At 41.4% G+C, this 24,145-nt stretch overlaps 1 protein-coding gene across 1 annotated transcript; it reads right to left on the bottom strand.

Moving 5' to 3' along the window:
* Positions 1–12,827: 12,827 nt before the first annotated feature.
* Positions 12,828–14,634, bottom strand: LOC145332189 (uncharacterized). The gene has a single exon (XM_080177150.1). The coding sequence runs from the start codon at positions 14,596–14,598 to the stop codon at positions 12,868–12,870; it is 1,731 nt and encodes a 576-aa protein (XP_080033276.1). The 5' UTR covers positions 14,599–14,634; the 3' UTR covers positions 12,828–12,867.
* Between the last annotated feature and the right edge of the window lie 9,511 nt (positions 14,635–24,145).

Below are 24,145 nucleotides of genomic sequence, written 5' to 3' on the forward strand. Positions count from 1 at the left end.
TGTATAATTCAAACAACTAATTTACCCAAGTAGTGGGGACCTTTTTCGTCTGCTAGCAAATTGCTTTCTACCCTTTTGTATCGGCATGGCAGTGTTTATAGTTCCGATTATTGGCTGATATTCAAAGACCCAAATGAAATTCGATAAAGGTTATCCACCCCGTGGGTAAAGTTACATAAAGCTTGTGTCCCATCTATTATATTACTTCAATGATGTATAAATAAGATTAAGGTAAGTTATAGTAATTACTCTAAAGTATGTTTTCAAATGGGCCATACGTTTAGACTTGCCATAATGATAGAGTAGCTGCGCCTTATTCTAACCCCATATTTCTCCATTTCTGAAAATAAACCAAAGTTAACAAAGCATGCATTTTTTGAGAGGTAAAGTTTTGATGAAGCAAAAGTATAGTAATTAGCCAAATTAATTAACAACTTAAAAATTGCAACACTTTTTGCATATTTATAGTCACAAAACTGCTTTAAATATAACAAAGTACTTTGAAATTGCATTTTTAATTACATTTACTTGAAATGAGTTAATTCAAATAAAATTTTGACTATTCCAAAATTTTTATTTTGCCTCATACTGAAAAATCACGTATAGCATTGTATTACAGACAATTTTTTATGGATATTAAAATCATAAAATTGATACCAGTTTTGTTAGACCGTTCTTTCGAGCCCCCGGGGCTATCAAAACTGTTTTAAATCTTATAATACTGCGGAATACTAAAAAAATTTCTAATTGAAAAGAAAATATTCTTTTAGATAAATTTGCAATTCACAATTCAACATAAATAGAACATAGATCCTGATTTTAAAAAATTAACATAACTAAATACTTACTGACTATTAATAACTACCTATACTATACTTCATCATTACAGGAATATTTCCACTAATTTTACGATCAGAGCTATGTCTCATAGAGGGCAGACAGAAAAATTCTAGAGAGGTTTCACTTTAACTATCAAAGTGACATCCATGATAGCACAGTCTAACATATCATAAACAATAGACAACAAACCTTAGAAGTATAGAGTGTCAGCAATAATGTTTTGTTATTTTCCTTATTTTAAACTTAAATGTTATCACACCACAATTAATAATGATGTATGTAATGTTCAAACGATGAGAATACTACTTTGCATGCTATTATTTTGAAATTCTATTTTTTTATTTTCTCACTCTTATTTCTTAAGTGAGAAAACTACTTTAAATTTTTTGGTTGTTTCATATTTATACCAAAAAATTTCAGTTGAATAGTAAAGGAAACTCAATATGTAATTATGTGGTATCCGCCGAGGATAAATGGCAGACACCGGAGTTCAATTAGATTACGGCAGTGTGACAGACGTGGACACCTGACTATAGAGAAGCTACGCTTCTCTAGCATTCACTAGATAATAATCAACATCTATTTCAGTTGTCACTTTATTGAAGGTTTAAAGGATACTAAAGCTATATACAACAAACAATAACTACATGGATAGGAATAAATAATCATAACATAAAAGCATTATAATACATATACAATAGTCAGTTTGGGCAATAATGATCCCCCATCCCTGGAAAGGGTGGGGGGAATTAAGAATACAGTTAACCATAATAAAACATGACAGATTCAATCATTAATTCTAGGCATAGGGAGGGGGTCGTCAGACCCCTTCCCCAGGACTCGGGGGAGGGCCATTGACCCTCCACCGAACCCCGGTCAGGGGTGCCATATGCATGGCTCACGGTTGCCGAATACCACAACTCTCCCCTCGGAAGGCTGGGAGAGGATTCCCTACCAGACTTCCGACAGTGGTTGAGGCCTTCGGCCTGCTTCCTTAGGGCTAATATTCATATACAAGCGATAATGATTCAATGGAATCCTAGTGGTGAGTGTTTCTCAGGGTTGGTGGGCTCCCAACGTGGGGTAGAAGGCAGAGGCTGGCTTTGGTTGGACACGTTGTTCAACTCCGGCAGGTGTCAGGTTGGCAGGTGGCACAGTTGCTGCTGGGACAGTCAGCAGTGGGGCATGCTGGTTGTTGTTGGCCGCAGCTGGGGCACTGGCTGCCAAGTTGACCGTCTGGACAGCGGCCTGCCCTCCCTTGGGGCCGCGGGGTCGGCCAGAGGGCGGTCCTGGCCTACCTGGGCGGTCATGCCCGCTATCGGTTGATTGCATGGACACCATTTCCTCGGCTGCTTCCCGGCCGATGGGTATGGTGTCCCAGTCTACTGAAAAGTCCCGGGACTTGGCATGGGTGAGCCTGGCTCTAGCCAGGGCCTTCCTATACAAAGTTGGATGGTACAGGAACACTTGTGACACCGCATTCAGGGCCGCTCGGACGCCTCCCTGTGCTGCTGCCAGGGAAATGATGGTTAGGTCCCCCAACAGTTTGATTATCAACAACAGCAGACACAATATGGCTGCGCCATCTCCCCACTCGTGAATAGCTTGTCTGAACCCAGTCCAGACATCCAGGGCGGCCTCTCCTTCCTCCGCCAGTCGGTCAATGTTGTAGGACACTATCCCATGGTCGCCTGTGGCCGAACAGCTGCCTTGCTGAACGCATGACCCATAGGACAGGCCGGTCAGCATGGCGCTCTTGTATGCTGGGAACGCCAGCAGCTGCTGCCAGTCGTTCAACTCGGCCTGCGAATACAAACCCCCTGAACTGAAGTCATCCAAGGGTTCTGTCAACAGCTGCCTAGGCGTATCCAGCGGGGGTGGCCTCTTCTTAGGAGCGGGGGTTAACTCTATCCAGCCTTCCTCCGCGTGCACAGTCAGGGGGTAGGTGGAGGAGCAGGGAATCTTGGTGGCGTGGCCGCTGTACACTCGTGTCACGGCGTCTACAAACCCTGTGGGCTCCACTGGCACTTTGTCCCAACACTCCTTGTGTTCACGGACAACATATTTATTGCGTTGGCAGGTAAGCTGGAGCAGGACATCTCCCCTCAGCACCGAGAACGTGCTCCCCTGGACGCGCACCGGGTGGGCCGGGTCTAGTTGCTGGAGCTTCCAGCAGTTGGCCGCCACTTCTTCTGCTGCTGTGCTTTTCATGCGGGTCTCCAGAGTAAATCCAATATAACCTGCATGTATCTGGGCCTGCAGGGGAACATCCACATCCCTGGCTGATACTCTGGGTAGCGCTGCCGCGGCTGGGTCAGCTGCCACGAACAATGCTGGGTGGTTGGTGGCATGGGCCTCAAAGTCGCAGTTCACTATTGAGGTGGGGTTGGTCATGTTGATGAAAAACTGGGCCTGATGGTCAACCAGGAACGCATCCATCACTAGGCTGGGCTGGAGGCTGCGAATCAGCCTCAAGGGGCAATCTCTCCCCAGGTGATCCCACACGTAGGTGGCTTCCCCAGTGATGCAGGACAGCTCTGAATGGGGACACTCCAGGGTCAGGTGGTCAGATTGGGACTCCATCCTCTACTACGTAGGTCTCTTCCTTAACCAGCAGCCGTCGCTCCTGGAGCACTAATTCGTTGCGGTACAGCTGGCCCTCGAAGTGGACGTCCTCCCCCTCACAACCCACCCCCTCGGGGCTGTTGACGAGGGCGCCCACCATGTCGAGGGTGAAGAACAAGGGATGGTTCAGTTGGAACGTCAGTGGCTGGGTCTTGCCTGGCAGTGTGTAGACACGGTTCCTGGCCAGGTCTCGGCACGTTTCTGGATCTATCTTGGTTGGCCTCATGAGGGTGGGGACCGAGGTCACCTTGAGGTGACCCCATACCCCACACCTGAATGTCCACTGGGACACAGTGAGCTGGCAACTGTATCCTGTGGTCTCCCTCACCTTGACTTGCTGCAGGACGTGTACTTCATGGCCCAGGGGCACCTCCTGGTGTAAGGGTTCCGTGTTACACATCTTCTCCTTATTGTAGGCTGTGACGTGGGTGGGGTTGGCGCAGTCCCATCCCACCAGGACGTAGCTGGTTGTAGGCCACACGGCTGCCAGCAGGAGGCCCCACAGGACCATCCACCAGTGAGAGAAGCTTCCAGGCAGCCATCTACCTCGCACACGCGGCTGGGGATCTTCGGCTCGGGTCACGGCTGCTTCTTGGGGCTGGACACGGCTGGGCTGCTCCTGGCTAGATACAAGTTTCCATTGAGCGTTATCTTTGTGTGGCCGGGGCGCCCCGATACCCTCCCCAATGACAGACTGGCAGGCGACTGGCGCTTGCCTGGGTGTCGGCTCCCCTAGCCCCAAGTGGTCCCTTCCCTTGTCCAAGGCATGCCCAGTGGCATGGGGCTGAAGTGCGTGTGGCACAGGCTCGCCCTTACTCACGTCCCTCCCCTGCCCTAGGAACTCAGGTGCATGTGGCACAGGCAAGTCCTTATTTTCCCAAATTTCAATCTCCCCAGCCTCTGGTGCAGGGGGCACAGGCAAGGCTGGGGTTTTACAATGGCTTGGATACAACACATTTATCAAATTTAACTTATCCTGGCTCGACTGGGGTTGCTGGGTAGTTGGATTCCTTCGGCTGGCAGGGGGCTCTGGGTGGCACGTAGTTGGGCTCTCCCTGCAGGCTGGTGGCGCTGGCTGGCTGGGGGTGACGGGTGTCACCCCTTCCTCTGGGACTGCTGGCTCGTTCCAGGATCCAGGTCTCTCGGTGGCGGCGACGGTTGTTGCCCCAGGCACCAGGTTGGAGGCTGGCTCGTTCCAGGATCCAGGTATCTCGGTGGCGGCGACGGGTGTCGCCCCAGGCACCAGGTGGGAGGCGCTGGATAGCACCCCCCAGTCATCCCAGGTGGCGGCTTCGGGTGGCGCCCCATACATCGATGTTGATGCGCTGGCTAGCGCCTCCTGCCTCTCTCGTTCAGCGGCCGCCAGGGCCTCCCCGTACATCGTCTCAGTGACGCTGGGTAGCGCCCCTCCACTCTTGCTGGGTAGGCTCGGCCGAGCAGGCTCCATCATGTTGAGGCTAAAAGGCTGGGGCCTCAGGACTTCTGGCTCGGCGATGTTGTAGGGTTGCACCAGCTCCGGCCCCAGGTGGTTGAGACTGAAGCCTAGGCCAACCCGGTTGGGTTCAGCCGCGCCGCCCAGTACGTTGATCCTAGCTGGAACGGTCCCAAACTGCGGCATCCCGTCGGCCCTGTCCGCGGCTCTGGGGGCGGCTGCTTGCTGCGGTGGTGCTGGGGGCGCGCTCCCTTCCATGTGGGCCACTCTGCTGGGCTTCCCTGGAGGGGCACCCTTGTCGGCGGTGCGCCTGCGGCTGGCTACCTGGGCCCAGTCAGCTCTGCACTCGGCCGCCGTGTGACCGTCGTAGTGGCAGCGCTCGCACTTGGCAGAACGGTCACGGCGTGGCTGGGTGCGTCTCTCCTCTAGGCTAACTTCCATCGGCGTCGGGCAGTCTCGAGCTCTGTGGCCTCTCCCCTGGCAGCGGAAGCAGCGACCTGGAACCTTGTCATCTGGAGCGACCCTCCCCATCTGGTGGAGACCCGGAGCCAAGGCGCCAATCTCCATTGGCTCCGACTCGTCATATTGGGGCAACTGGATGCAGGCAGATCCAGTCAGCCCGTCGGTCGAGTCCACTAAGCACACACCTTCCTTCAGTTGCTTGGTAATCATGGTGACGGTAAACATGGCCTTACGAGTGTACTCAGGTACACTCGTAATTTCATGGCCCATCATGATGCGTTTTACATTGGCGTTACGAATTCCACGATTTAATTCGTCCACCAACAACTCGAGATCCTCATGGCCGTAGGCGTCCCTATACAAGGCACACTTAGTTGATATGTACGCTTGTATAGGTTCTGTCGAGTGTTGCTTGTAATCCCTAAACGCTTGTTTAAGCGTTTGGGATTCAAAAGCAGGACGAAATAGCATTTCACACTCGGCCTTGACCTGCTCGTAGGTCAAGGCTTGGCCTGCCTCGCCAAACAGATGGGACGCCATTTCCGCCGCTTGCCCTACCAGTGACAGTAGAAGGGCGTTGCGGCGGTTGAGGGAGTCATGGGGTGGCACGCGATAAGCCGCCCATGACATCTTGAGTCTGCGGATATGTGAACTCCAGGATTGCTTGGGCGGTCCTCTAAACTCTGGCAGGTTACTCAGCATCAGCTTGCGGTACTCGGCTGGAGCCGGCTGAGGGTCATCCTGGAGCCATCCTGGGGCTTGGTCACCTCCTGGCGCTTGCGGCTGTTCCATCGGGGCAACGGTTCAACGGCGGGACGCAAAGTTATAAAGTAAATAGAATAAATGATTTGTCACTAGAGGCGTTCTAGCCTAACAGCCAACACTGTTTTTATCACTAGGTTGGTAGTTTAGCTACAAAAATATAGCTTAGCTGTGTTTTATCACTAGTTGGATTCTGAGGTGGTAGAGTAGGCTGGTAGGGGTAGATAGATGTTGAGGGTCTGAACTGCTGTCAAGAACTGATTTGGTTTTCCTCTATCACACTATAGCTAGGGGGAGGGAGCTTAGAATTCTTTATTTTTTTTTCTAAAAATATCCCTGTTATATGCTATGGAGTAGCTCCGCTCCGGTGTGTGTGTGTGTGTGTGAAATCTCCCGTCCTTGCAACGCGCTTACGCACCGTCAAATCCGCGCACACGGGTAAAACGCGCACTTATCCCTCAACTCGCTCTCTCATTGGTCCGCTTGTCCGTTGAATTTTATGATATTTCCGCACTCCGTTGCGTTATTCGTAAATGGCGCTCTGTGTTCCCGGTCACTAGCTCCACACCGTCGACGGACTTAGGTTAGTGTGGGTAGGAGGGGGGAAGCGCGTGAGGGGACGGGGGTAAATCCGTCCGTTCCCCCTGTGAGGAAGGGGGGAGTGCTGTGGGTTTGAAATAACTGTGTGATGAGGTAATGGTGCCTTTTCTCCTTAATCCTAGGCTTATCTATTATATCACCTTGATTGTATTTCCTTCAGTGGAGAGTGGGCTCCTCCCTTTCCTCTGAAATAAGGGGTGTATTGTTGTTGTGCTGTAGGCTTGAGGTGATTAGATTGTGTATCAGGGGCTTTGTTATATTACATTTAGCTTCTATTTGTGTCCTTATCACAATTACATAACAGATTTGTTTACCAACCCTGTTCTATTTTTAGTTGTTATCACAATACACAATAAATCCAAGCCTGTTCTATTTTTAGTTTTATCACAACACAACAATTTGTTTGCCAATCTTTGCTCATAAATCTATTGTTTAGCCATCACACCAGGGTGGTAATCCCTGCAAATGTGATATAATATCTGTTTTTCTAGATGGGCGGCTGCATTGTAGCCTCTCAGGATACTTGGAGTTGACGTAGTTTTCTCGGTTTTGGTGCACTACACTCGTATGTTGGCTCGCAGCTATGTGGCGTGTTTCAGCCTATCGGCGGCAGGGAATGTCCCGTCCTGCTAGCGCCGCTGATCCAAATCCGGCTGATGGCGGCAGGGAATGTCCCGTCCTGCTAGCGCCACTGGTTCGGATCCTGCTATCTCTTGCAGTAAAGTTGGCCTATTTTCAGCCGTTTACACTTATTTGGCTTGTTTCAGCCGGTCCGCAGGCCTGTTTCAGCCCTTTGAGCGCTCAATTCTCCGTTAGATGTCGGCGCTTCTCGCGGTTCTTCGTCAGGTTTCGCTGTCTCGCTTCCACAACTGCCGGGTGCAGAGTTAGACTTTGCTGTCCAGGGTGGGTAATTCAGGTTGCTTGTGTCAGTTTTGCCAGTTTCACTGCTGGGAGTACCTTAGCCTCAGATGCGCGTCTGCTCTACACTTGTGGTTTGCCGTAATCTCACACAGCTGTCACCAAAAGTTGTGGTATCCGCCGAGGATAAATGGCAGACACCGGAGTTCAATTAGATTACGGCAGTGTGACAGACGTGGACACCTGACTATAGAGAAGCTACGCTTCTCTAGCATTCACTAGATAATAATCAACATCTATTTCAGTTGTCACTTTATTGAAGGTTTAAAGGATACTAAAGCTATATACAACAAACAATAACTACATGGATAGGAATAAATAATCATAACATAAAAGCATTATAATACATATACAATAGTCAGTTTGGGCAATAATGATCCCCCATCCCTGGAAAGGGTGGGGGGAATTAAGAATACAGTTAACCATAATAAAACATGACAGATTCAATCATTAATTCTAGGCATAGGGAGGGGGTCGTCAGACCCCTTCCCCAGGACTCGGGGGAGGGCCATTGACCCTCCACCGAACCCCGGTCAGGGGTGCCATATGCATGGCTCACGGTTGCCGAATACCACAATTAAACGCTCAATTAAGTTCAGTTTTTTTGTTTCTTATTCAAATTTTTAATGGATTTTTAACAACAGTTCTAGCTAGAGCAATAATGTTCTTAAATAGTGCAGAAATAACAATTTTGTTATATTTTATATAATACTAGCTGCTGCTCCCTATCATCTAGGGGCTCTATATTCGAAAGGATATGAAAAGAGCCTAAAACCATTTCAAGATCTATAAGAGTCTTCACTGTAAAGGGAAACCATAACAGCTCAGCAGTTAGCAAGATCTTTTGCAACAGACGAAAAAGCTTACTACGTTATATATTAGGATAAGAACAGTAAATTTAGTGACAATGTTATAGTCATTCTTTTCTATATTCTTTTCTACCTTTTTAGTAACGGACCGACGGACAGACGAACCTAGTATAGAGTAGCTTCACTACTTGAAATGTCTGACAAGGCACTTCCATAAATCTTCATTAGCTGGATAAATTGAATGTTTTGAAGCATAATATGTATTATTTTAAGATTTTTAATAATATTTACTAAATATTTAGGCATTTTTAGGGTTAAATAGACAGGAATAGAGGGATAAGTTAATAGGAAGATAAAAACATTTTAATTATCTAAATTTTGGAGTGCACAGGAATCTAAAGGGATAATACAGTGGCCGATAAATTGATGTACATCCCCAATGATGATATACGAAATTACTCCTTCTGTAGATAACAGTTAGTAGTTGAAACGTTAGGACACTCACCTTTATGAATCAAAATTCAATAAAAGTCCCCAAAGTTGTAAAGGATACGAATAAGAAAACGTTAAGGTAAAACTTTGGGTACTGGTGTAATAAACAGCCCAATGTCCCCTCCCTCCTTGGATGTGCGTTTTGGAAAAATTATCCCCTATTTACAATCTTATAACCTCTATCAGGCAAATACAACTTATGAAAGTCAAGGAGTAGCTGGCAACAAAAACAACCCTTCTTCATTTTCTATGTTGATTTGTGTAAAATGTTGATTAAAATTTTCCAATAAAGACTGAAACCTTCCAGGATAAAATTATTAAAGGTCGATAAATAAAACAAGTATAATTACCTTTAATTGCACGACCTTTATAAAGGTTGCCAGAAGTAACTAATCATTAGTTACGCCTCTTTCTAAGCCAAGAAATACCCCCAATGCAAATAACATGGCTTAAGGGTTTTGGCTGTTATTGTTATAAGTTTGAACCGTTATGTAAAGTTGTTGAAGTTATTTGTATAAAGAATTGTAAGATTCCAATACTAAGCAAAATTTCCAAGAAATTAACATTGGATCTTAAAATATATGGAGAGATACTTTCTTTATAGAAAAACTAATTTTCATTTAAGGCATATAATCTTTTAATATGATATTTTCATATTATTTAGTAATACAATTGTATATCAAGACTAAAAAACATATTTTGTGAATTAGGTTTTTTAATGTAAGGTATAGAATTATCATAATTGGTATAAATCCTCAATGCTGATAAACAAAATAACCCTTCTATAGATTTAGATTATTAGTTAAAAAGTATAGATGCCATCAATCAAGATTAAGCTATAAAAATTGGAAAGAATTTTAATGAATATAATAGATTTGAAATCTGCATAAAATTTTAAGGAATTTTTATAAAATTCGTTTTTTGTATAATTCTTTATCTATAAGCGCAAATACAAATTAAGTTAAATAAGTTAATTAAGTTGACATCTGTGATTGGATTTATCAAGAGAATCCAAAGTTTGTTAACCAACGAGTGGGAGACCGTGTATGAAAACTTTTGGCACCAGTGTGACTTAGAATCACATGTTTCCTTGCCCAAGATTAATTATTGACCATTTCTACTAAAACGAGATCGAGAATTTTCTCATTAATTTTACATCCATATATAATGCATCTAATATTCTAACTTAGGCCAACGTCTACTATTTAGTACTTTAAACTAGGGCATTACGTTCATTTATAATTTATTCAATAACTTGATTATTACCAATTTAAGAAACTAATCTAACTCTTGCATCCATAAACCAAAACAATTGAAAGATATTTTTGAATCTCATACTTAACTTATTAATAAAACAATGTTGATAAATTAGATAAACAAATGAATGAATTTTATGTGCATATATGAGTTTTTGAGAGATGACTAAGTGTATCCTTATACAGTAAAAGGATGTCTTTCTGTATGTAACAACACTTATAACAACGTTTTCTTATTCTTTGGTTCAATAACTTTGAGGACTATTTTTGAATTTTGATTGATTAGTTCAATAAGTTGTGTGTCCAAACGTTTCGACCAATAATTGTAATTTACAGAAGGGTTTATTTTGTGTATCATCATTGGTGATGTATATAAATTAATCGGCCATTGTCTTGTCCCTTTAGATCCCTTGGTTACGATAACTTATGAAAATACCACTTACAGAAGAACATTTTCATTTGTATAAGTAGATTTAAAAATTTTCTTCATTCTTTTTCCCTTTATCAAATTTCCATAACGTTTTAGCAAACTGTTTTCTTAATCGATTCAGAACTATGATTCAAATATATTTTATATGAATTTAACTATAAGGTGAGGAATATGCTTTTAAATTGATCTACATTCTACAACACTTTCCTTCCTCAAGTTCTTAAAAGTAGAATAACCATTGAGGCCACCGAGAACTTTTTGCCACTTGGTAATTTTGTAAAATTGTAATAAACTATATATAACTATTTGAACTTAAACAAAGGTAAAAAAAATCATTAGATGGACAAAAGGACAGAGTGAAATATTGCAGAGAAGATGTCCAGTGGCCACATAAAAAGAGAGAAAGAATAAGATAAAGAATAGGTGACATATAATAGAATAAATATCACGAAACTTTCATATAATACAAATATATATTTTTTGCAGCTTAGTTGAAAGACAAACAAACCAAATAAATTATATTGGATACTCATCGATACAGAGAATCTCCCAAAATTTGTCAGTTACTTTCTTAGATAGTAGCCGAGAAAATCACGCTTCTCAAAATGATGCAAACATAATTACAGATGGACAGACAGACAATTCGAAGTATCCGAATAGCTCAATAAAAATTAGATTATATTGATTTCTGAATTGTTATTATTGATGAATGAAATGCATTAATTGTTTTTAAAAAAGTATTCTATTTCATTTTGATTATAAAACAAATATATTAACTTACAAAATTTCATTAAAAATGGATTGATTATTACTTGAATCTTATAGATTTTCATGTACTGTAATAATGTGAAATACGCAGTGGGCTAAAATACCAAATTCTCCCTCTCACCCCCTTTACTACATTCCCTTCCCCTCCTACTGTATGAAGAAACTGACCAATTAATAAAATCCATGTTAGAAAGCTAAATTGACGACAATTTTTCCCTTATCATAATATCCACACATATTCTACATACATTAAAGTGCCATTACCCTATCCCTAGTAAAATCAGTAACAACTTGCACAATGTTTATGAATATCAAAATATAGATTATTATAGAGATTTCATAAAGTTTTCAATGGATAACATCTGGCTAAAATTTTTAGTAATCATTAAAACAGGACTAAAGAAAGTGGCAGCTAATTACTTAGAAATGTTCGGATCACCGGACAATGCAGCAGCGGCGTGCACAGGGTTTTGAAGAGGGGTGCATGAAGCTCACCAGGGACATCTCCCATTGCTGTTTTAGAGGGATTTAGAGGTGAATACGTACACGCTATTGAAATCAATAATATAATCATCAGCAACTTATGAAAAAACAGAATATCTATAAAAATTCGTTTATTCTAACAGCTATTTTTACCTTATTAATTTGAGCAATCTTTATTACCTCTTTTGCTGTACGCAAAACCAAATTGCAAGAGCCATTTAAATTACATTCAAACTATATTATCTGTTCATATAATGTATAATAATATATACAATAGCGTGAATTAAGAAATTTGGTCATTGGTTTTATATTATACATTTTTAAAGTAAGGCAAGTACTAAAACTTAGCTACCCTAAACATATTACTAAATTGATTTTTTCTTTTCTTGACCAGTATTTCTTAATAATGGCAACAACTTTTTATATTAGAATTATACAAACAATTTGAATGAGCAACATTTCAATTTCAGATTCACACGGAAATCTATTAAACTTTGCTCTGTAATTTAGGTTATATATCCGACATTCATAAAATTGAGCCATGAGTTTTGTTTTGATCAAATAAATATAATATTGTTTACATTAAATTGAGACTTAACTACTTATTCCTCCCAAGAAAAATTAAGTCCCCTTTTTATGAATTGCACAGCTTGTGCAAAAAGTAGAAAAATGCTACGCATTTAGCTCTACTTTTGTCTGGAAGTCCTTACTATGCATGGTAATGAGTTGTTTATGAACCAATGGATTCCCCCTACTATTGAAGTTTCATGTCAGACAATGCAGGTGTAGGTACTATCTAACGTCTCTGGTATGACACAGTGCAGCCTGACTCAAACCCTTACATCAAGCATACAATCATATATGCTAATGCTGCGGTTCTAACATTAAAAACAAATATTTAAAATCCTACATATGGTCAAAAAATTTATATTCATAATTATAAAAATTTCACAGTATTTACGGAACCATGGTATTAGGATATGTTGTTTTTTACTTGAAATTCCATACTTGGATAGTATAATCCCAAGCAACAGACACCACCTTGTGATCTTCCAGATGTAATCCACCAACCAGTCCAGTATGTCCTTCAAGGGTCTTGATACACATGTTTTCATTGGTGGCATTGGGGTTAAGAGCTGCTTGTAAGTCCCAAACCTTGATTTTACCATCTTTGCAACCAGAAACTATCCTATCAGAGTCAAATCTGATACATCCAATAAGATCACCATGACCTTCTAGGATTCCAATACAGGTCCCATTGTCTACATCCCAGATATGAATGGTTTTATCCTTACTTCCAGAAACAATAAGGTTTTGCCTAAGTTGAAGACAGGTTATTTGCCCTTGGTGTCCAACCAAAGCCTTCAATAAAACCAATGATGGTACACTCCATATTTTGATTGATCTGTTCCTACTTCCACCATAAACAATATGGGTATTATTTAGATCCACTAGTTCTACTATCCTGTCGACACCAGGTTCAGTGCCAATTAACTCTTTCTGTAAGTCAATCTCATTTGGACTGACATAATTCCAAACAGCCACTCTTTGCTCTATTGAAGAGGTGATCAATGTGTTATTTGTATTCATCTTAAGACATAGCACAGTTCCAGCATTAAGATGAACACTATTTAGTAGGTCCCCATTTTCAGCATTCCAAGTTTTGATGGTACCATCTTTGGATCCACTAATGATAATTCCATCAATAAGTTGTAAACAGTTTACTGTATCAGTGTGACCAGTAAGATTGAGTACACTCTCCAAAGTATGTTTATCCCATACTGTTATTATTCCATCAACAGATCCTGTCACAATTTTGTGATTATTGCATTGCATGCAATAAATCCCTTTATTTATTCTTACTTTTTTAACCTTACATGATTCATAATTCCAACTTTTCTCTGAATTCTGCTTCTTGTTTTCATATAATCCTGGGTTAAAATAAAGTGCTTTGGTAAAGTGTCGATTTTCAAATGTAAAGCTTTGTTTTTCTCCATAACGATCTGTCTCTTTCTTTCGGAGTTCGTTTGCAATACGGGATAGCATAAAGGACAGATCTTTATCATGTGCATGATTCATGAATACCTGGACCAAAGACTGTATAAACCAGCTTCCATTTTGGGGATGTCTGAACGATACATGGCCGGGAACAGTTGAATAGACAATCAACATATCCTCCCATGATGGAACTCTTGTAACATGACTGTTAGGAATGAAGGATTTAGCATCTGTTTGAAGTCTGCAGTCAATTCCAAAATCGCTCTCTTGTCCTCTGCATGCCTGGAAAACAAAGAACTTGGGCTTGCCTTTTAGACCAGGACAGATAAACTTCTTTAGAATTTCTTCAATATCAAGATATAGATCATCGGAACAAGTTATTTTTCCATTGTCTCCATGAGACATCACAAAAACCATAAGCATATCAACATCACAGATCAAAGGGTTTTTGGCAGAATTGTCTAAGACTGTAATTGTATCATGTTTATTTAAGTCTTTGTGAATTTCAACTACAAAGCCTAATTGTTCACATAACTCTTTCAAGTTTCTGACATCCACTTCACTACCATGTCTTTTACAACTAATATCTGGAAAGTTTTCATAGTTGACTATCAATGCTAAACCTTTAGGATTAGACTTCATTTGATATGTTCCCATCTCAGGATCACTTTTAAAAGCCTTAGCTTGAATCACTTTAACATTTAGAGGTGTTTTAGCTTCCATTTTTTTTATCAACAATATAATTCTACTGTAGTATTAATAAAACTAAATAAAAATTGCATAAAATTTTATTAACATTGCAAAATTGTGGCAAAGAAAAGTCCTGAAAGATAAGAAGGAAAAAGATAATGTCTTAACATGTCTCATTATTATTAATAGTACAATTAGTCATCATAAAATAAAAATAAAATATGTCCCCTCCACCCTCCCCCCCCCCCCCCCCCGACAGAACTATGAACTCTGGCCGCGCGGCGCTCGGCACCCTTGCCTGCCTAGCCGCATCGCTCGGCCCCCTAGCCTAAAACCTAACCTAACTTAAAGAAGTTGTTCTGTGGGGGGGAGGGGTATAAAAATTTTCAAAATTGGAAAAAAAATATTACTCAGAGGAGAACGCCGAAAATGGTCTTAGATGCAGAGAAATTTATAAAGTTACCAACTGAAGTCAAACTATGATAACAAAATAGAGAGAGAGAGAGAGAGATAAAGATAGAGAGAGAGAAAGAGAGAGAGAGAGAGAGAGAGATAAAGAGAGAGAAAGAGAAAGAGAAAGAGAGAGAGAGAGAGAGAGAGAGAGAGAGAGAGAGAGAGAGAGAGAGAGAGAAAGAGGTATAAACACTACTTTTATGCATCTAAGAACTATTATGCTCCTAATATGCTTCTAAGATCTCCGATTTGTTATTAAGATATTTGCAATGTTTATATATTCAGTTATTGGTTTGGCCAAAATTTGTACAAACAGACAGACAAACAAACAGACAAACAGACAGACAGATAGACATCGTTCTACTTTGTATTATAGATATGTAATATACATACAGAGTTTTTAGAAACGTAATATCAATAGTAAATAAAGTATATTGAAGATTCTAACCCAGTTGCGTGAGGTAAAGGGATAAAGGGATGTCAACACCCCCCTAAAAATTCAAATTGGGTAGGCGTGCCCTCTCTTTTTTCACCCCCAAATAGTTTCACACAACATCCCCCCTGGTGAATTACTGTGCACGTCACTGTTCCAAAACTATTGTTTTAACATTGGATTAACTTAGTAGAACAACAGTTACACCGCATAAAACAAATTAGTTCTTCAATAGCTAGGTTTGGTTAGGTTAAATTGGATAAACCACCATAATTTTAAGGATCTCCAGCAGGGTATAATTATTACCAATGGAACTGTACATTCAAGTACCATAGAGGAAAAGTGTGGATATTCAATTACTCTTAGGAAATATGCGTGGATACTCAGCTACTATTGGGGAATTGGTGGATACTCAGCTGGTATTAAGCCGAAATGATAAATGGGGTATTCCTGTCCAGTTTTTTTGTTTAGGAATGAATATTTCTTACCCGAGGGAATAAATGATGGACCAATAGGTCATCATTTATTCACGAGGGTAAGAAATATTCATTCCTAAACAAAAAACTGGACAGGAATATCATTCTCATTTAAACAAAAAACTTATTTTTTTATGCTAAAATGTGGTTTAATTTTGGTTTTTAATTTTTATTTATTTCCCGGCTATGATCATTTATATCCCTGATATCAAGTTTCTTTTAATAATTAATAAATTTTTAAAAATCTTCCAAAAAAATTTGAAAATCTTAGAAAAATGACTACCTCCGGGAAATAAACGATTACCTCCGGGAAATAAATGAATATTTACATCCACTATTTATGGGGTTGTTCATATGGGAATGAAGAATTATAGAATGAAGATTCTCTCTAAATATGTTGTGACCATTATTTTAAGTTTTCTTTTATTCCTAATATCATACATATTCTATTCTTGGCTGTAACAATTTTTCGCCATCTAGAGATGCATTTATGCTAATTTGCAGTATTAGACTTTACTTAGATAAAACTTTTAGAGATTTTTCTGGAGGAAAATGATGTTTTCTCTTCATCTTTCACTAGCGGCTATGCCCCTAGAGGCCTCTAGGACACTTGAAGTGGGGATTGGAGTTGAAAACCGCTCAATTTCATTTCTAGTTTTTTCGGAAATATAAAAAAATAGAGGGGTCATTTTTTTCATTGGGCGATTTCTCTTTGAAGGGTGGTGGTACCCTACCCCAAAACATTCCCAGTACCTATAATAAGCTAAACTGTTGTCTTAACCTCTTTTCGAGGGAGCTTTGTGTTTATCAAGATCGAAATTAATTCCTTATTCATTATCCCAAATTAGGCGCAAATGTCGTCTTTGTTTGACTTTCCTTTTCTAAAGAGACGCGGCATGGATTGTCTATGTTTGGATGCGTCCACGTTCTTTACTTTTGAATGATATGTGAGAGTGTGAAGATTTCGGAGAACAAAGTTGGGCCTATCATTGGTCTTGTAGTGCGTGAACAACCCTAGTATACCAGGGGCTTTAAACCATAAGAACTTCAGGTAGAATTTGTTAATTTTATTTAAACTGAATGGCGTATAGGACGATTTTATTTAGTTTAAAAGGCTTTAGCCAGCTAAACATGAAACTTTATTATGATTAAATTATTATGTTTTAGTAATTTTTTATGTGCCTTTATTTTTGCATTTAACAATGATTATTAAACCAAATAATTTTCCTTTAGAGCCAAAGTACCCAAAGATTCTTTAACCAAAAGAAAAAAAGATTTTTTTTAGTGCTCAAAGTTTTAAGTTAACATATAATATTTTATTCTGTTTATTAATTGATCTTGTAATTTCAGGACTTTGAAATAGTTTGCCTCAATAAATCTATAATCAAACCTGCTGTTGAAACTTGATGGTTCCTGGTATTGGGGGTTTGTGTGTACGTCAAACAAGATCTCTAGAACTTCCCGCTAATTCGGAAGTCACACTCAACCAAAGTGTCATGGTTGAGACAATTTCAAAGTATCTGAAGAATAGGCGTTAGCATTCTTCAAGAGATCAATAGCATCCAGTGATTATTGATGCAAAAAAACTGTGACAATTTTTTCTGTGAAATAAGTGCCTAGTGAATCAATATGCCACTAACCAAAAAGCAGAAAATTGAGCGAGCTATCGCTATTGGCAGCGAAAGGCTAGAAGTGTTTAATGAACAGTTAAAAGTGTTTTATGACAATCTAAAAGCCTGCCAAAGTTTTAGTTCATGTGAAAATGTAAATTTTAAAATCAATTCGTGACATTTTTAGTGAGGTCAAGGACCAATCTGACCTAATAAAAATTCTAAAACCTGCCGTGGAGACTAGTGAGTTGCGCGAGTTCAAGCGTGATTTGGATGAAGCTAGTGAACAGAAAACTGTTGCAGATAAAGTTTATGCGTTGTTGGAGCAGTGTACGAAAATTCTGCACTGGCTTGACAATGATTCAGACGACGCGAGGTCGAGCACTGTCGCCAGGAACCTCGACGTCATTGAGAAGGTGAGGATGGATATGGGAGTGCTCAAGATTTCCATGGAGTTGCGCCAAGAAGTACGTGATATGTACCGAAGGCTTAGAGAGATGGAACGTCGTTCATCTAACTTGGATGAGAGTGGGACACCTGCCATACTCTCCAGAAGTATGTCTGCCGTGGATATTCGGAGTTCCAACCCGCAGTATGGGCGCTGGGACAACAGTTTGTTGCCGTCCTTTGACGGTACTGACACGGATTACTCCAACTTTAAACAGGTCTTTAAAGATCTGTGTGCTGGTTACGGATTTTCTGACCAGAGGTTAAGTCTGATGTTGTGTATGGAGAAGGTGATAACCAACCCGGAGCTACGCAAGCAAGTGTCAGCGATTAGAGATCATAATGTTTTTATCAAACACCCGCCGGTTCATGAAGATTTTAACTAAGCTGAACAAGATGAAACCTGTGGATAAACCTGTGGACGTGGTTAGTGCAATTGCTACTTTCAAAAGCACCATGCAGGAAGTAGAAGCCATTGTTGGTTCTGAAGCTAAGGATTACCACCACCTAACTCTTGTTCATATTTTCAAAGACAAATGTCCAGATGCCCTGAGAGAGAAAATTATGATGGAGCTAGGTAGCATGAACCAACCAGACATCAAGAAGATTGTAGAACTGCTGGAGAGGACAAGGGGAGCAATGTTGGCTGGTGATATGTCCTACGACACTAGCGCCGGCAAGAGAAATCGTGACAGAGCTGCCGCCGCGCAAGTATCTGGCCGCAGCGACAATAAAAATGGAAAGGCTGGAAAGGACAAGACTTCCAAGTGGAACAGTACATGTCCGGTTGAAAGCTGCAAGCAGAAACATCCAATTTTCCGTTGCCTCATGTTTAAGAAGATGGATGTGGTTGACCGAAAAAAAGTTGTCCAGCAGAAGAAGTTGTGTGAACTCTGCCTGTGTGATGGCCATGCTGCTGACAAGTGTAATAAATCGGATAAGCTTGGTGTTTGTGGCACCAATAATTGCGACAGATATCATAGCAGGTTGCTCCATGAGGCTAGTGCTGGTGTGAATACAGTCTACAAGTCAAGTTCTGCACCCAGCCCCTGTACCTTCTTACTTCAGTTAGTTCCTGTTGTAGCACCTGGCGGCGGCGCCTGCCACGCCACCGTCATGTTTGACTCCGGTGCAAATTTGCCACTTGTGTCTGAGAAGTTATCCAACAAGTTGAAGCTGAAATCTACCGGCAGATACACAACTATTTCTGTGGCTGACGGCAGTGAGACTTCCTGCCGCAATGTTGTGTTTTATCTGAAGGATAGGGACGGTAATTTGAGGGAGTTTGAGGCAGCTGTCATGCCTACCCTCGGCGGGGCCAACGAGATGCGCTCGGTCCACCCCGAAACCGCCGCCGAAATATTTAAGATGCCGCCAGAAAGATTTACATATATTAGTGGAGGCTTAGATATCATCATTGGAAATACACATCCTGACGTGTTTCCATCAACCTACCAGAAAGTGGGCCAGTCTATGCTGTGGCGAACCATTTTTGGTAGTGGTTTTATCTGTACAAGTGCTGACAGTGGAGCTGGAGACCAAAAATCGGCATATAAAGCTGTCAGTGTTAGTGGAGGCACCTTGCCAGACTTTTTGACGTCTGAATCGTTTGGCGTACAGCCACAGGCACTTTGTCCAGGATGTACTGCCTGTCAAGAGTGCAAGGCTATGGCCGATGGCACTACCTGGGACCAGCGTGAGAGGCAGAGGATAATTAAGGCAGGTTTAACACTAGACTTGCAATCCAACAAGTGGACAGGTCAATATGCTTACATTGAAGATCCTCACACTTTGCCCTACAATGAGAGTTTAGCCCGCAAAATTGCTGAAAAGGATCGTGCCAGGATGGTCAAGGAAGGTACCTATGATATGTATGTGCAGGTATTCAATGACGCCATCGCCAGAGGCGTTTTCCAAAAAGCAACGCCTGAAGAATTGAAGTATGAAGGGCCTAAGTCTTGTTCATCAATAGTGGTTGCTTTCAAGGAGGATTCAAGTTCCACACCCATGAGATTGTGTGCAAATAGTTCTCTGACGTTCAAGGGTACCAGTTTTAATCACATAATGCTGGGAGGTCCGCCGCCAATGCAGAAGATTTTTTATCATTTGTTGCTTTTCCGCGGTTATAAGGTTGGTTTAACCGCGGACATTTCCAAGTTTTATAACTCCATCCTGGCCACAGAGTTCGACAGCCAGATGAAGAGAGTCTTATTTTCCCCAACGCCAGACGGTCCACTTGAAATTTACCTGACTAAAGTGGTGAATTTTGGCGAGTTGGCTGCTGGGAATCTGGCAGTTACAGCCCTGAAGTTGACGTCCCGCCTGTTCGGCGGAAAGAGTGAAGCAGAGGTCAAGGAGATCTATGGAGAGGGACAGATAAATGGTAGTGATATTGTTGCAAAACCTGAATTATGGAAGGAGCCAGAATTACCTACCTACCCTGAGGAAAATTTCAAGTTACCTCAGATTCCAGTTGCAGTCAAGCTTGAGAAGCACAGCTTCATAGATGATGTTATTTCGGGGGCAGGATCTGTGCCAGAAGCCAAGGAGATGATGAAAGAAGCCGACAGAATTATCAGCAAGGGTAGTTTTTCCTTCAAACAAGTCATTTATTCTTGTGATGATTGCCAGCCAACCAAGGTTCTTGGGCTGATATGGAAGCCAGCCACTGATGTGTTATCCATCGCCACGAGAGTCAACCAAGATGGTAAAGTCAAGGGAAAGAAGGTGAAAGAGGATGCTGATTTGTACAACCTCCAGGACGCCTTGGACGAGAATCTGACAAAGAAGATGGTCCACAGGTTCGCCGCCCAGACCTTCGACCCGCTCGGGCTTTGCAGCCCTATCCTGTTGAGAATTAAACTTGTCCTGCGGAAAACATGTTTGCTGAATTTGGGCTGGCAAGATTTCATTCCAAAAAGTCTACGGGATGAACTTGTTAAGTCGCTGGAGGACAGAGCTGAGGTCGCTAAATTGGAGTTTGACCGTTGTGTGGTCCCGGAGGAACCAACTGGCCTTCCATCCTTGATGATGTTTTCGGATGGGTCATCAGAGGCCTATGCATGTATGGCATATTTGAGGTGGCCAACTAGGCAAGGGTTTGAAACGTTCCTACTAGCCACCAAGTCAAGAGTTGCGCCGGTCAAGACTGAATCAATTCCACGCCTTGAATTGATGGGTTGCCAGATGTCCACCAGGTTGTCAAAGTCCATCAGAGATGCCCTGCCCTTTGATGTTATCAGAGTGATGTACTTTACAGATTCATCGTGCGTTCTATCGCAAATTGTTTCCAACAGCGCCATGTTGAACACATTTAATTCTCATCGCATTGGAGAAATCCAATCTGCAACCAACAAGGATGACTGGAGGTGGGTCCCTGGGACACACAATGTTGCAGATTTGGGCACCAGAAGCACCTGCAAGGTATCAGATTTGGGTCCAGGTTCCAGGTACAGATTGGGCCCAGAATGGTTGCGCCAGGATGAGAGTGCGTGGCCAGTGAAAACTGCCGAGCAAGTCAAGCAGGATTTACCACCAGAGGAGTTGAATACCAAGATGGTTAAGTTGTGTTCAATGAAAGTTACCGGAGAAGCCGCTGAAGATGTCTTTAGGTTCAAGCACAGGAGGTCATTCGGACAGGCCAAGCGTATTATGGCAGCTGTCCTGCAAGTGTCGAATACCTGGTTGAAGAAGCTGAAGAGCAGACAAGAAGGCAAGACTACAGCCGCTGGTAGTCATATAGCAGCCGCAGATTCTGTGTACAAGCCGTCTTTGTACAATTTTATGGCGGCGGCGGAACTTTTCATTGTGTCATGTAGCCAACAGGATGAGTGGACAAATGACGCTAAAGGCAATTATTCGTCATTGAATCCATTGGTGCATGATGTATCCTTGACCTGGCCTGTCGTTGGTCCCGGAGGTAAATATGTGACCAGGGAGATGCATATTCTAAAAATGGTTGGTTGTGGCGAGCCCGTCATTGACGCCATTACTGGTGGCCGGAAAATGCTCTTTGAAGACATGCCAGGTTTAGTAATTTTAGAGCCTGGTAATTGGTTAGCTTCTGTCATTATGAGAGAGGCGCATGTTGAGCTTCATTCTGGTGTCCGTGGAACTTTAGCTGAGAGCTGCCGTTGGTGCTGGATTGTGAAGGCAAGGAGGTTGTCCATCATGGAAGTTAAGAAGTGTTGGCCCTGCAGTGTTGAGAGGGCCAAGGAATGTCGTACAACCATGAAGGATGTGTTACCTGACAAGTTGGTTCCGAGCAGGCCTTTTGAAGCTGTACAAGTTGACCTTATGGGTCCACTGGTTACGAGGAGAGCTACCGCCAAAACGAGGAGCCAGACAGCAACGAAGAAGGTGTGGGTGTTCGTGATAGTCTGCAGGTTCTCGGGGGCGCTGTGGCTGGATGCCTTGGAGAAGTATGATACCAGCAGTATCCTGTTATCCCTGCGCAAGTTGGAGGCTGTTCATTGTCTGCCAAGGTTATAGTAAGCGACATGGGCACACAATTATCCGCTGCTCGCAAGGTTTTAGAGCAGAAGTTGGGCAGCCAGGTAGAGTTCTCTTGGTCCCAGATTCCGGCCCGAGCCCACCATTTTATTGGGCAAGCTGAGAAAATGGTGGGATTAACCAAGAGATTGCTGTCCAAGAAGTTGGTGAATAGTTCTGTTAATTTTAATGAGCTCCTGGTGCTGTTGGCAGAGGTTAGCAAGTTAATGAATAGCAGACCATTGACGATAGAAGCTGCGAATGACGTGGAGAATTGGCGGCTGATTACCCCTGGCCAGCTGCTGGGAAATGTAGACCGCCAGCCGTTGTGCAATGTAGCGATGAAACCAGAGGACCAAATTTCCTCCAGGTTGAAGTTGTTAGAAGATTTGTCTGCCCAGTTTTAGACTTCCTACCGCCAGGAGATTTTGCCGAAGATATTAAGGATGTCCAAGTGGAAAGATGAAATGGCGGAGCCGCTAGCTGACGGAGATATAGTGCTGGTTACGAGTACAAATCCGCTGATGAGATGTCTGCGGATGGGCCGTGTGACGAGGATTGAGGATGGGAGAAAGACTGCAAGAGTCTTGTTCAGGCTGACAGATAAATCTCCCCTGGAAGAACATGCTGTATCAGTCAGGCAGTTATTAAAAATTATGATTAATAATTGATTCTTATTTTATGAAAATTGAGAACATTTTTTTTTAGTAAAAAAGCCACATTTTCATATGCCTAATTTTATGCCTAAAATAAGAATCAAGCGAAATGCGATTAATTTTTATCCTATTTCATATGCTCAAATTTAATTTTATTGAGTTTATTTTCTTTTCAAAAGTACAATTCATTATAAAACTTACCTGAAAAGTTTATCAAAAAAGGAATAAATGTGTTGAGATTGCGTGATTCGATATTTATTCTAAGAAAAAAATCAAGTATTTTTTAGCAGATTTTTTTTAAAAATTACATATGAATTTCAATCAAGTAAAACATTTTTATTCAGATCAAGGAATGATTGAAAATTCATATTTAAATTCTCATTTTTTTTTACAAAGAAAAATTGGTATTTTTTTTTTTCATAATTTTGATGAAAATTCTAACAAAATATTATTATTATTTTGCTATTATCTAAGTATTGAAAAGTTTTATTGTTGATTAAGATAGTTACAGTTCTTATTCATTAAGTTTGAAAAACTTTCTGCCCAAGGATTTTGAAATATTTTTTCTTACTACTCTTTTTGATGCTTAACAAATTTAGTTTTAAGTACCTATAAATCTTAATTTTCTTGTCTAAGATTTATTTCATTTTATATTTTACCATTATTTGTTTACATTTCAACCAGAATTCGTAGGTACTTATTGATTTATTAATAATGATTTATTACCTATTGATTATGAAATGATTATTAATTAGTATAAGTTGTTATATTTACAACATCATGATTAATAGGATTATCCATTTTAGGATTTGTGTATGTGATCTTGTGAGTGTCATGTGCCTGGAATATTGTATGGTACAAACCAATCCCCATCCTTCTATCCTAAAATGTGAGGTATTATGAGTCCTAGTGAGGAGTATAATATTGTGTATGCATTTCACGGGGTTTCATTTAGTTAGGAGCAAAAATTGTCATGTTTTTTGGGATATGGCTATTCTCATGTGATTATGGTGA

The sequence above is a fragment of the Acartia tonsa genome, chromosome 1 (genome assembly GCF_053477335.1).
Source record: "Acartia tonsa isolate MP-2025a chromosome 1, ASM5347733v1, whole genome shotgun sequence".
In the NCBI taxonomy this organism is placed as follows: Eukaryota; Metazoa; Arthropoda; class Copepoda; order Calanoida; family Acartiidae; genus Acartia; species Acartia tonsa.

Bases quoted from the DNA above. Each gene is read 5' to 3' on its own strand.
- LOC145332189 (XM_080177150.1), bottom strand. From the start codon at position 14,598: ATGGAAGCTAAAACACCTCTAAATGTTAAAGTGATTCAAGCTAAGGCT.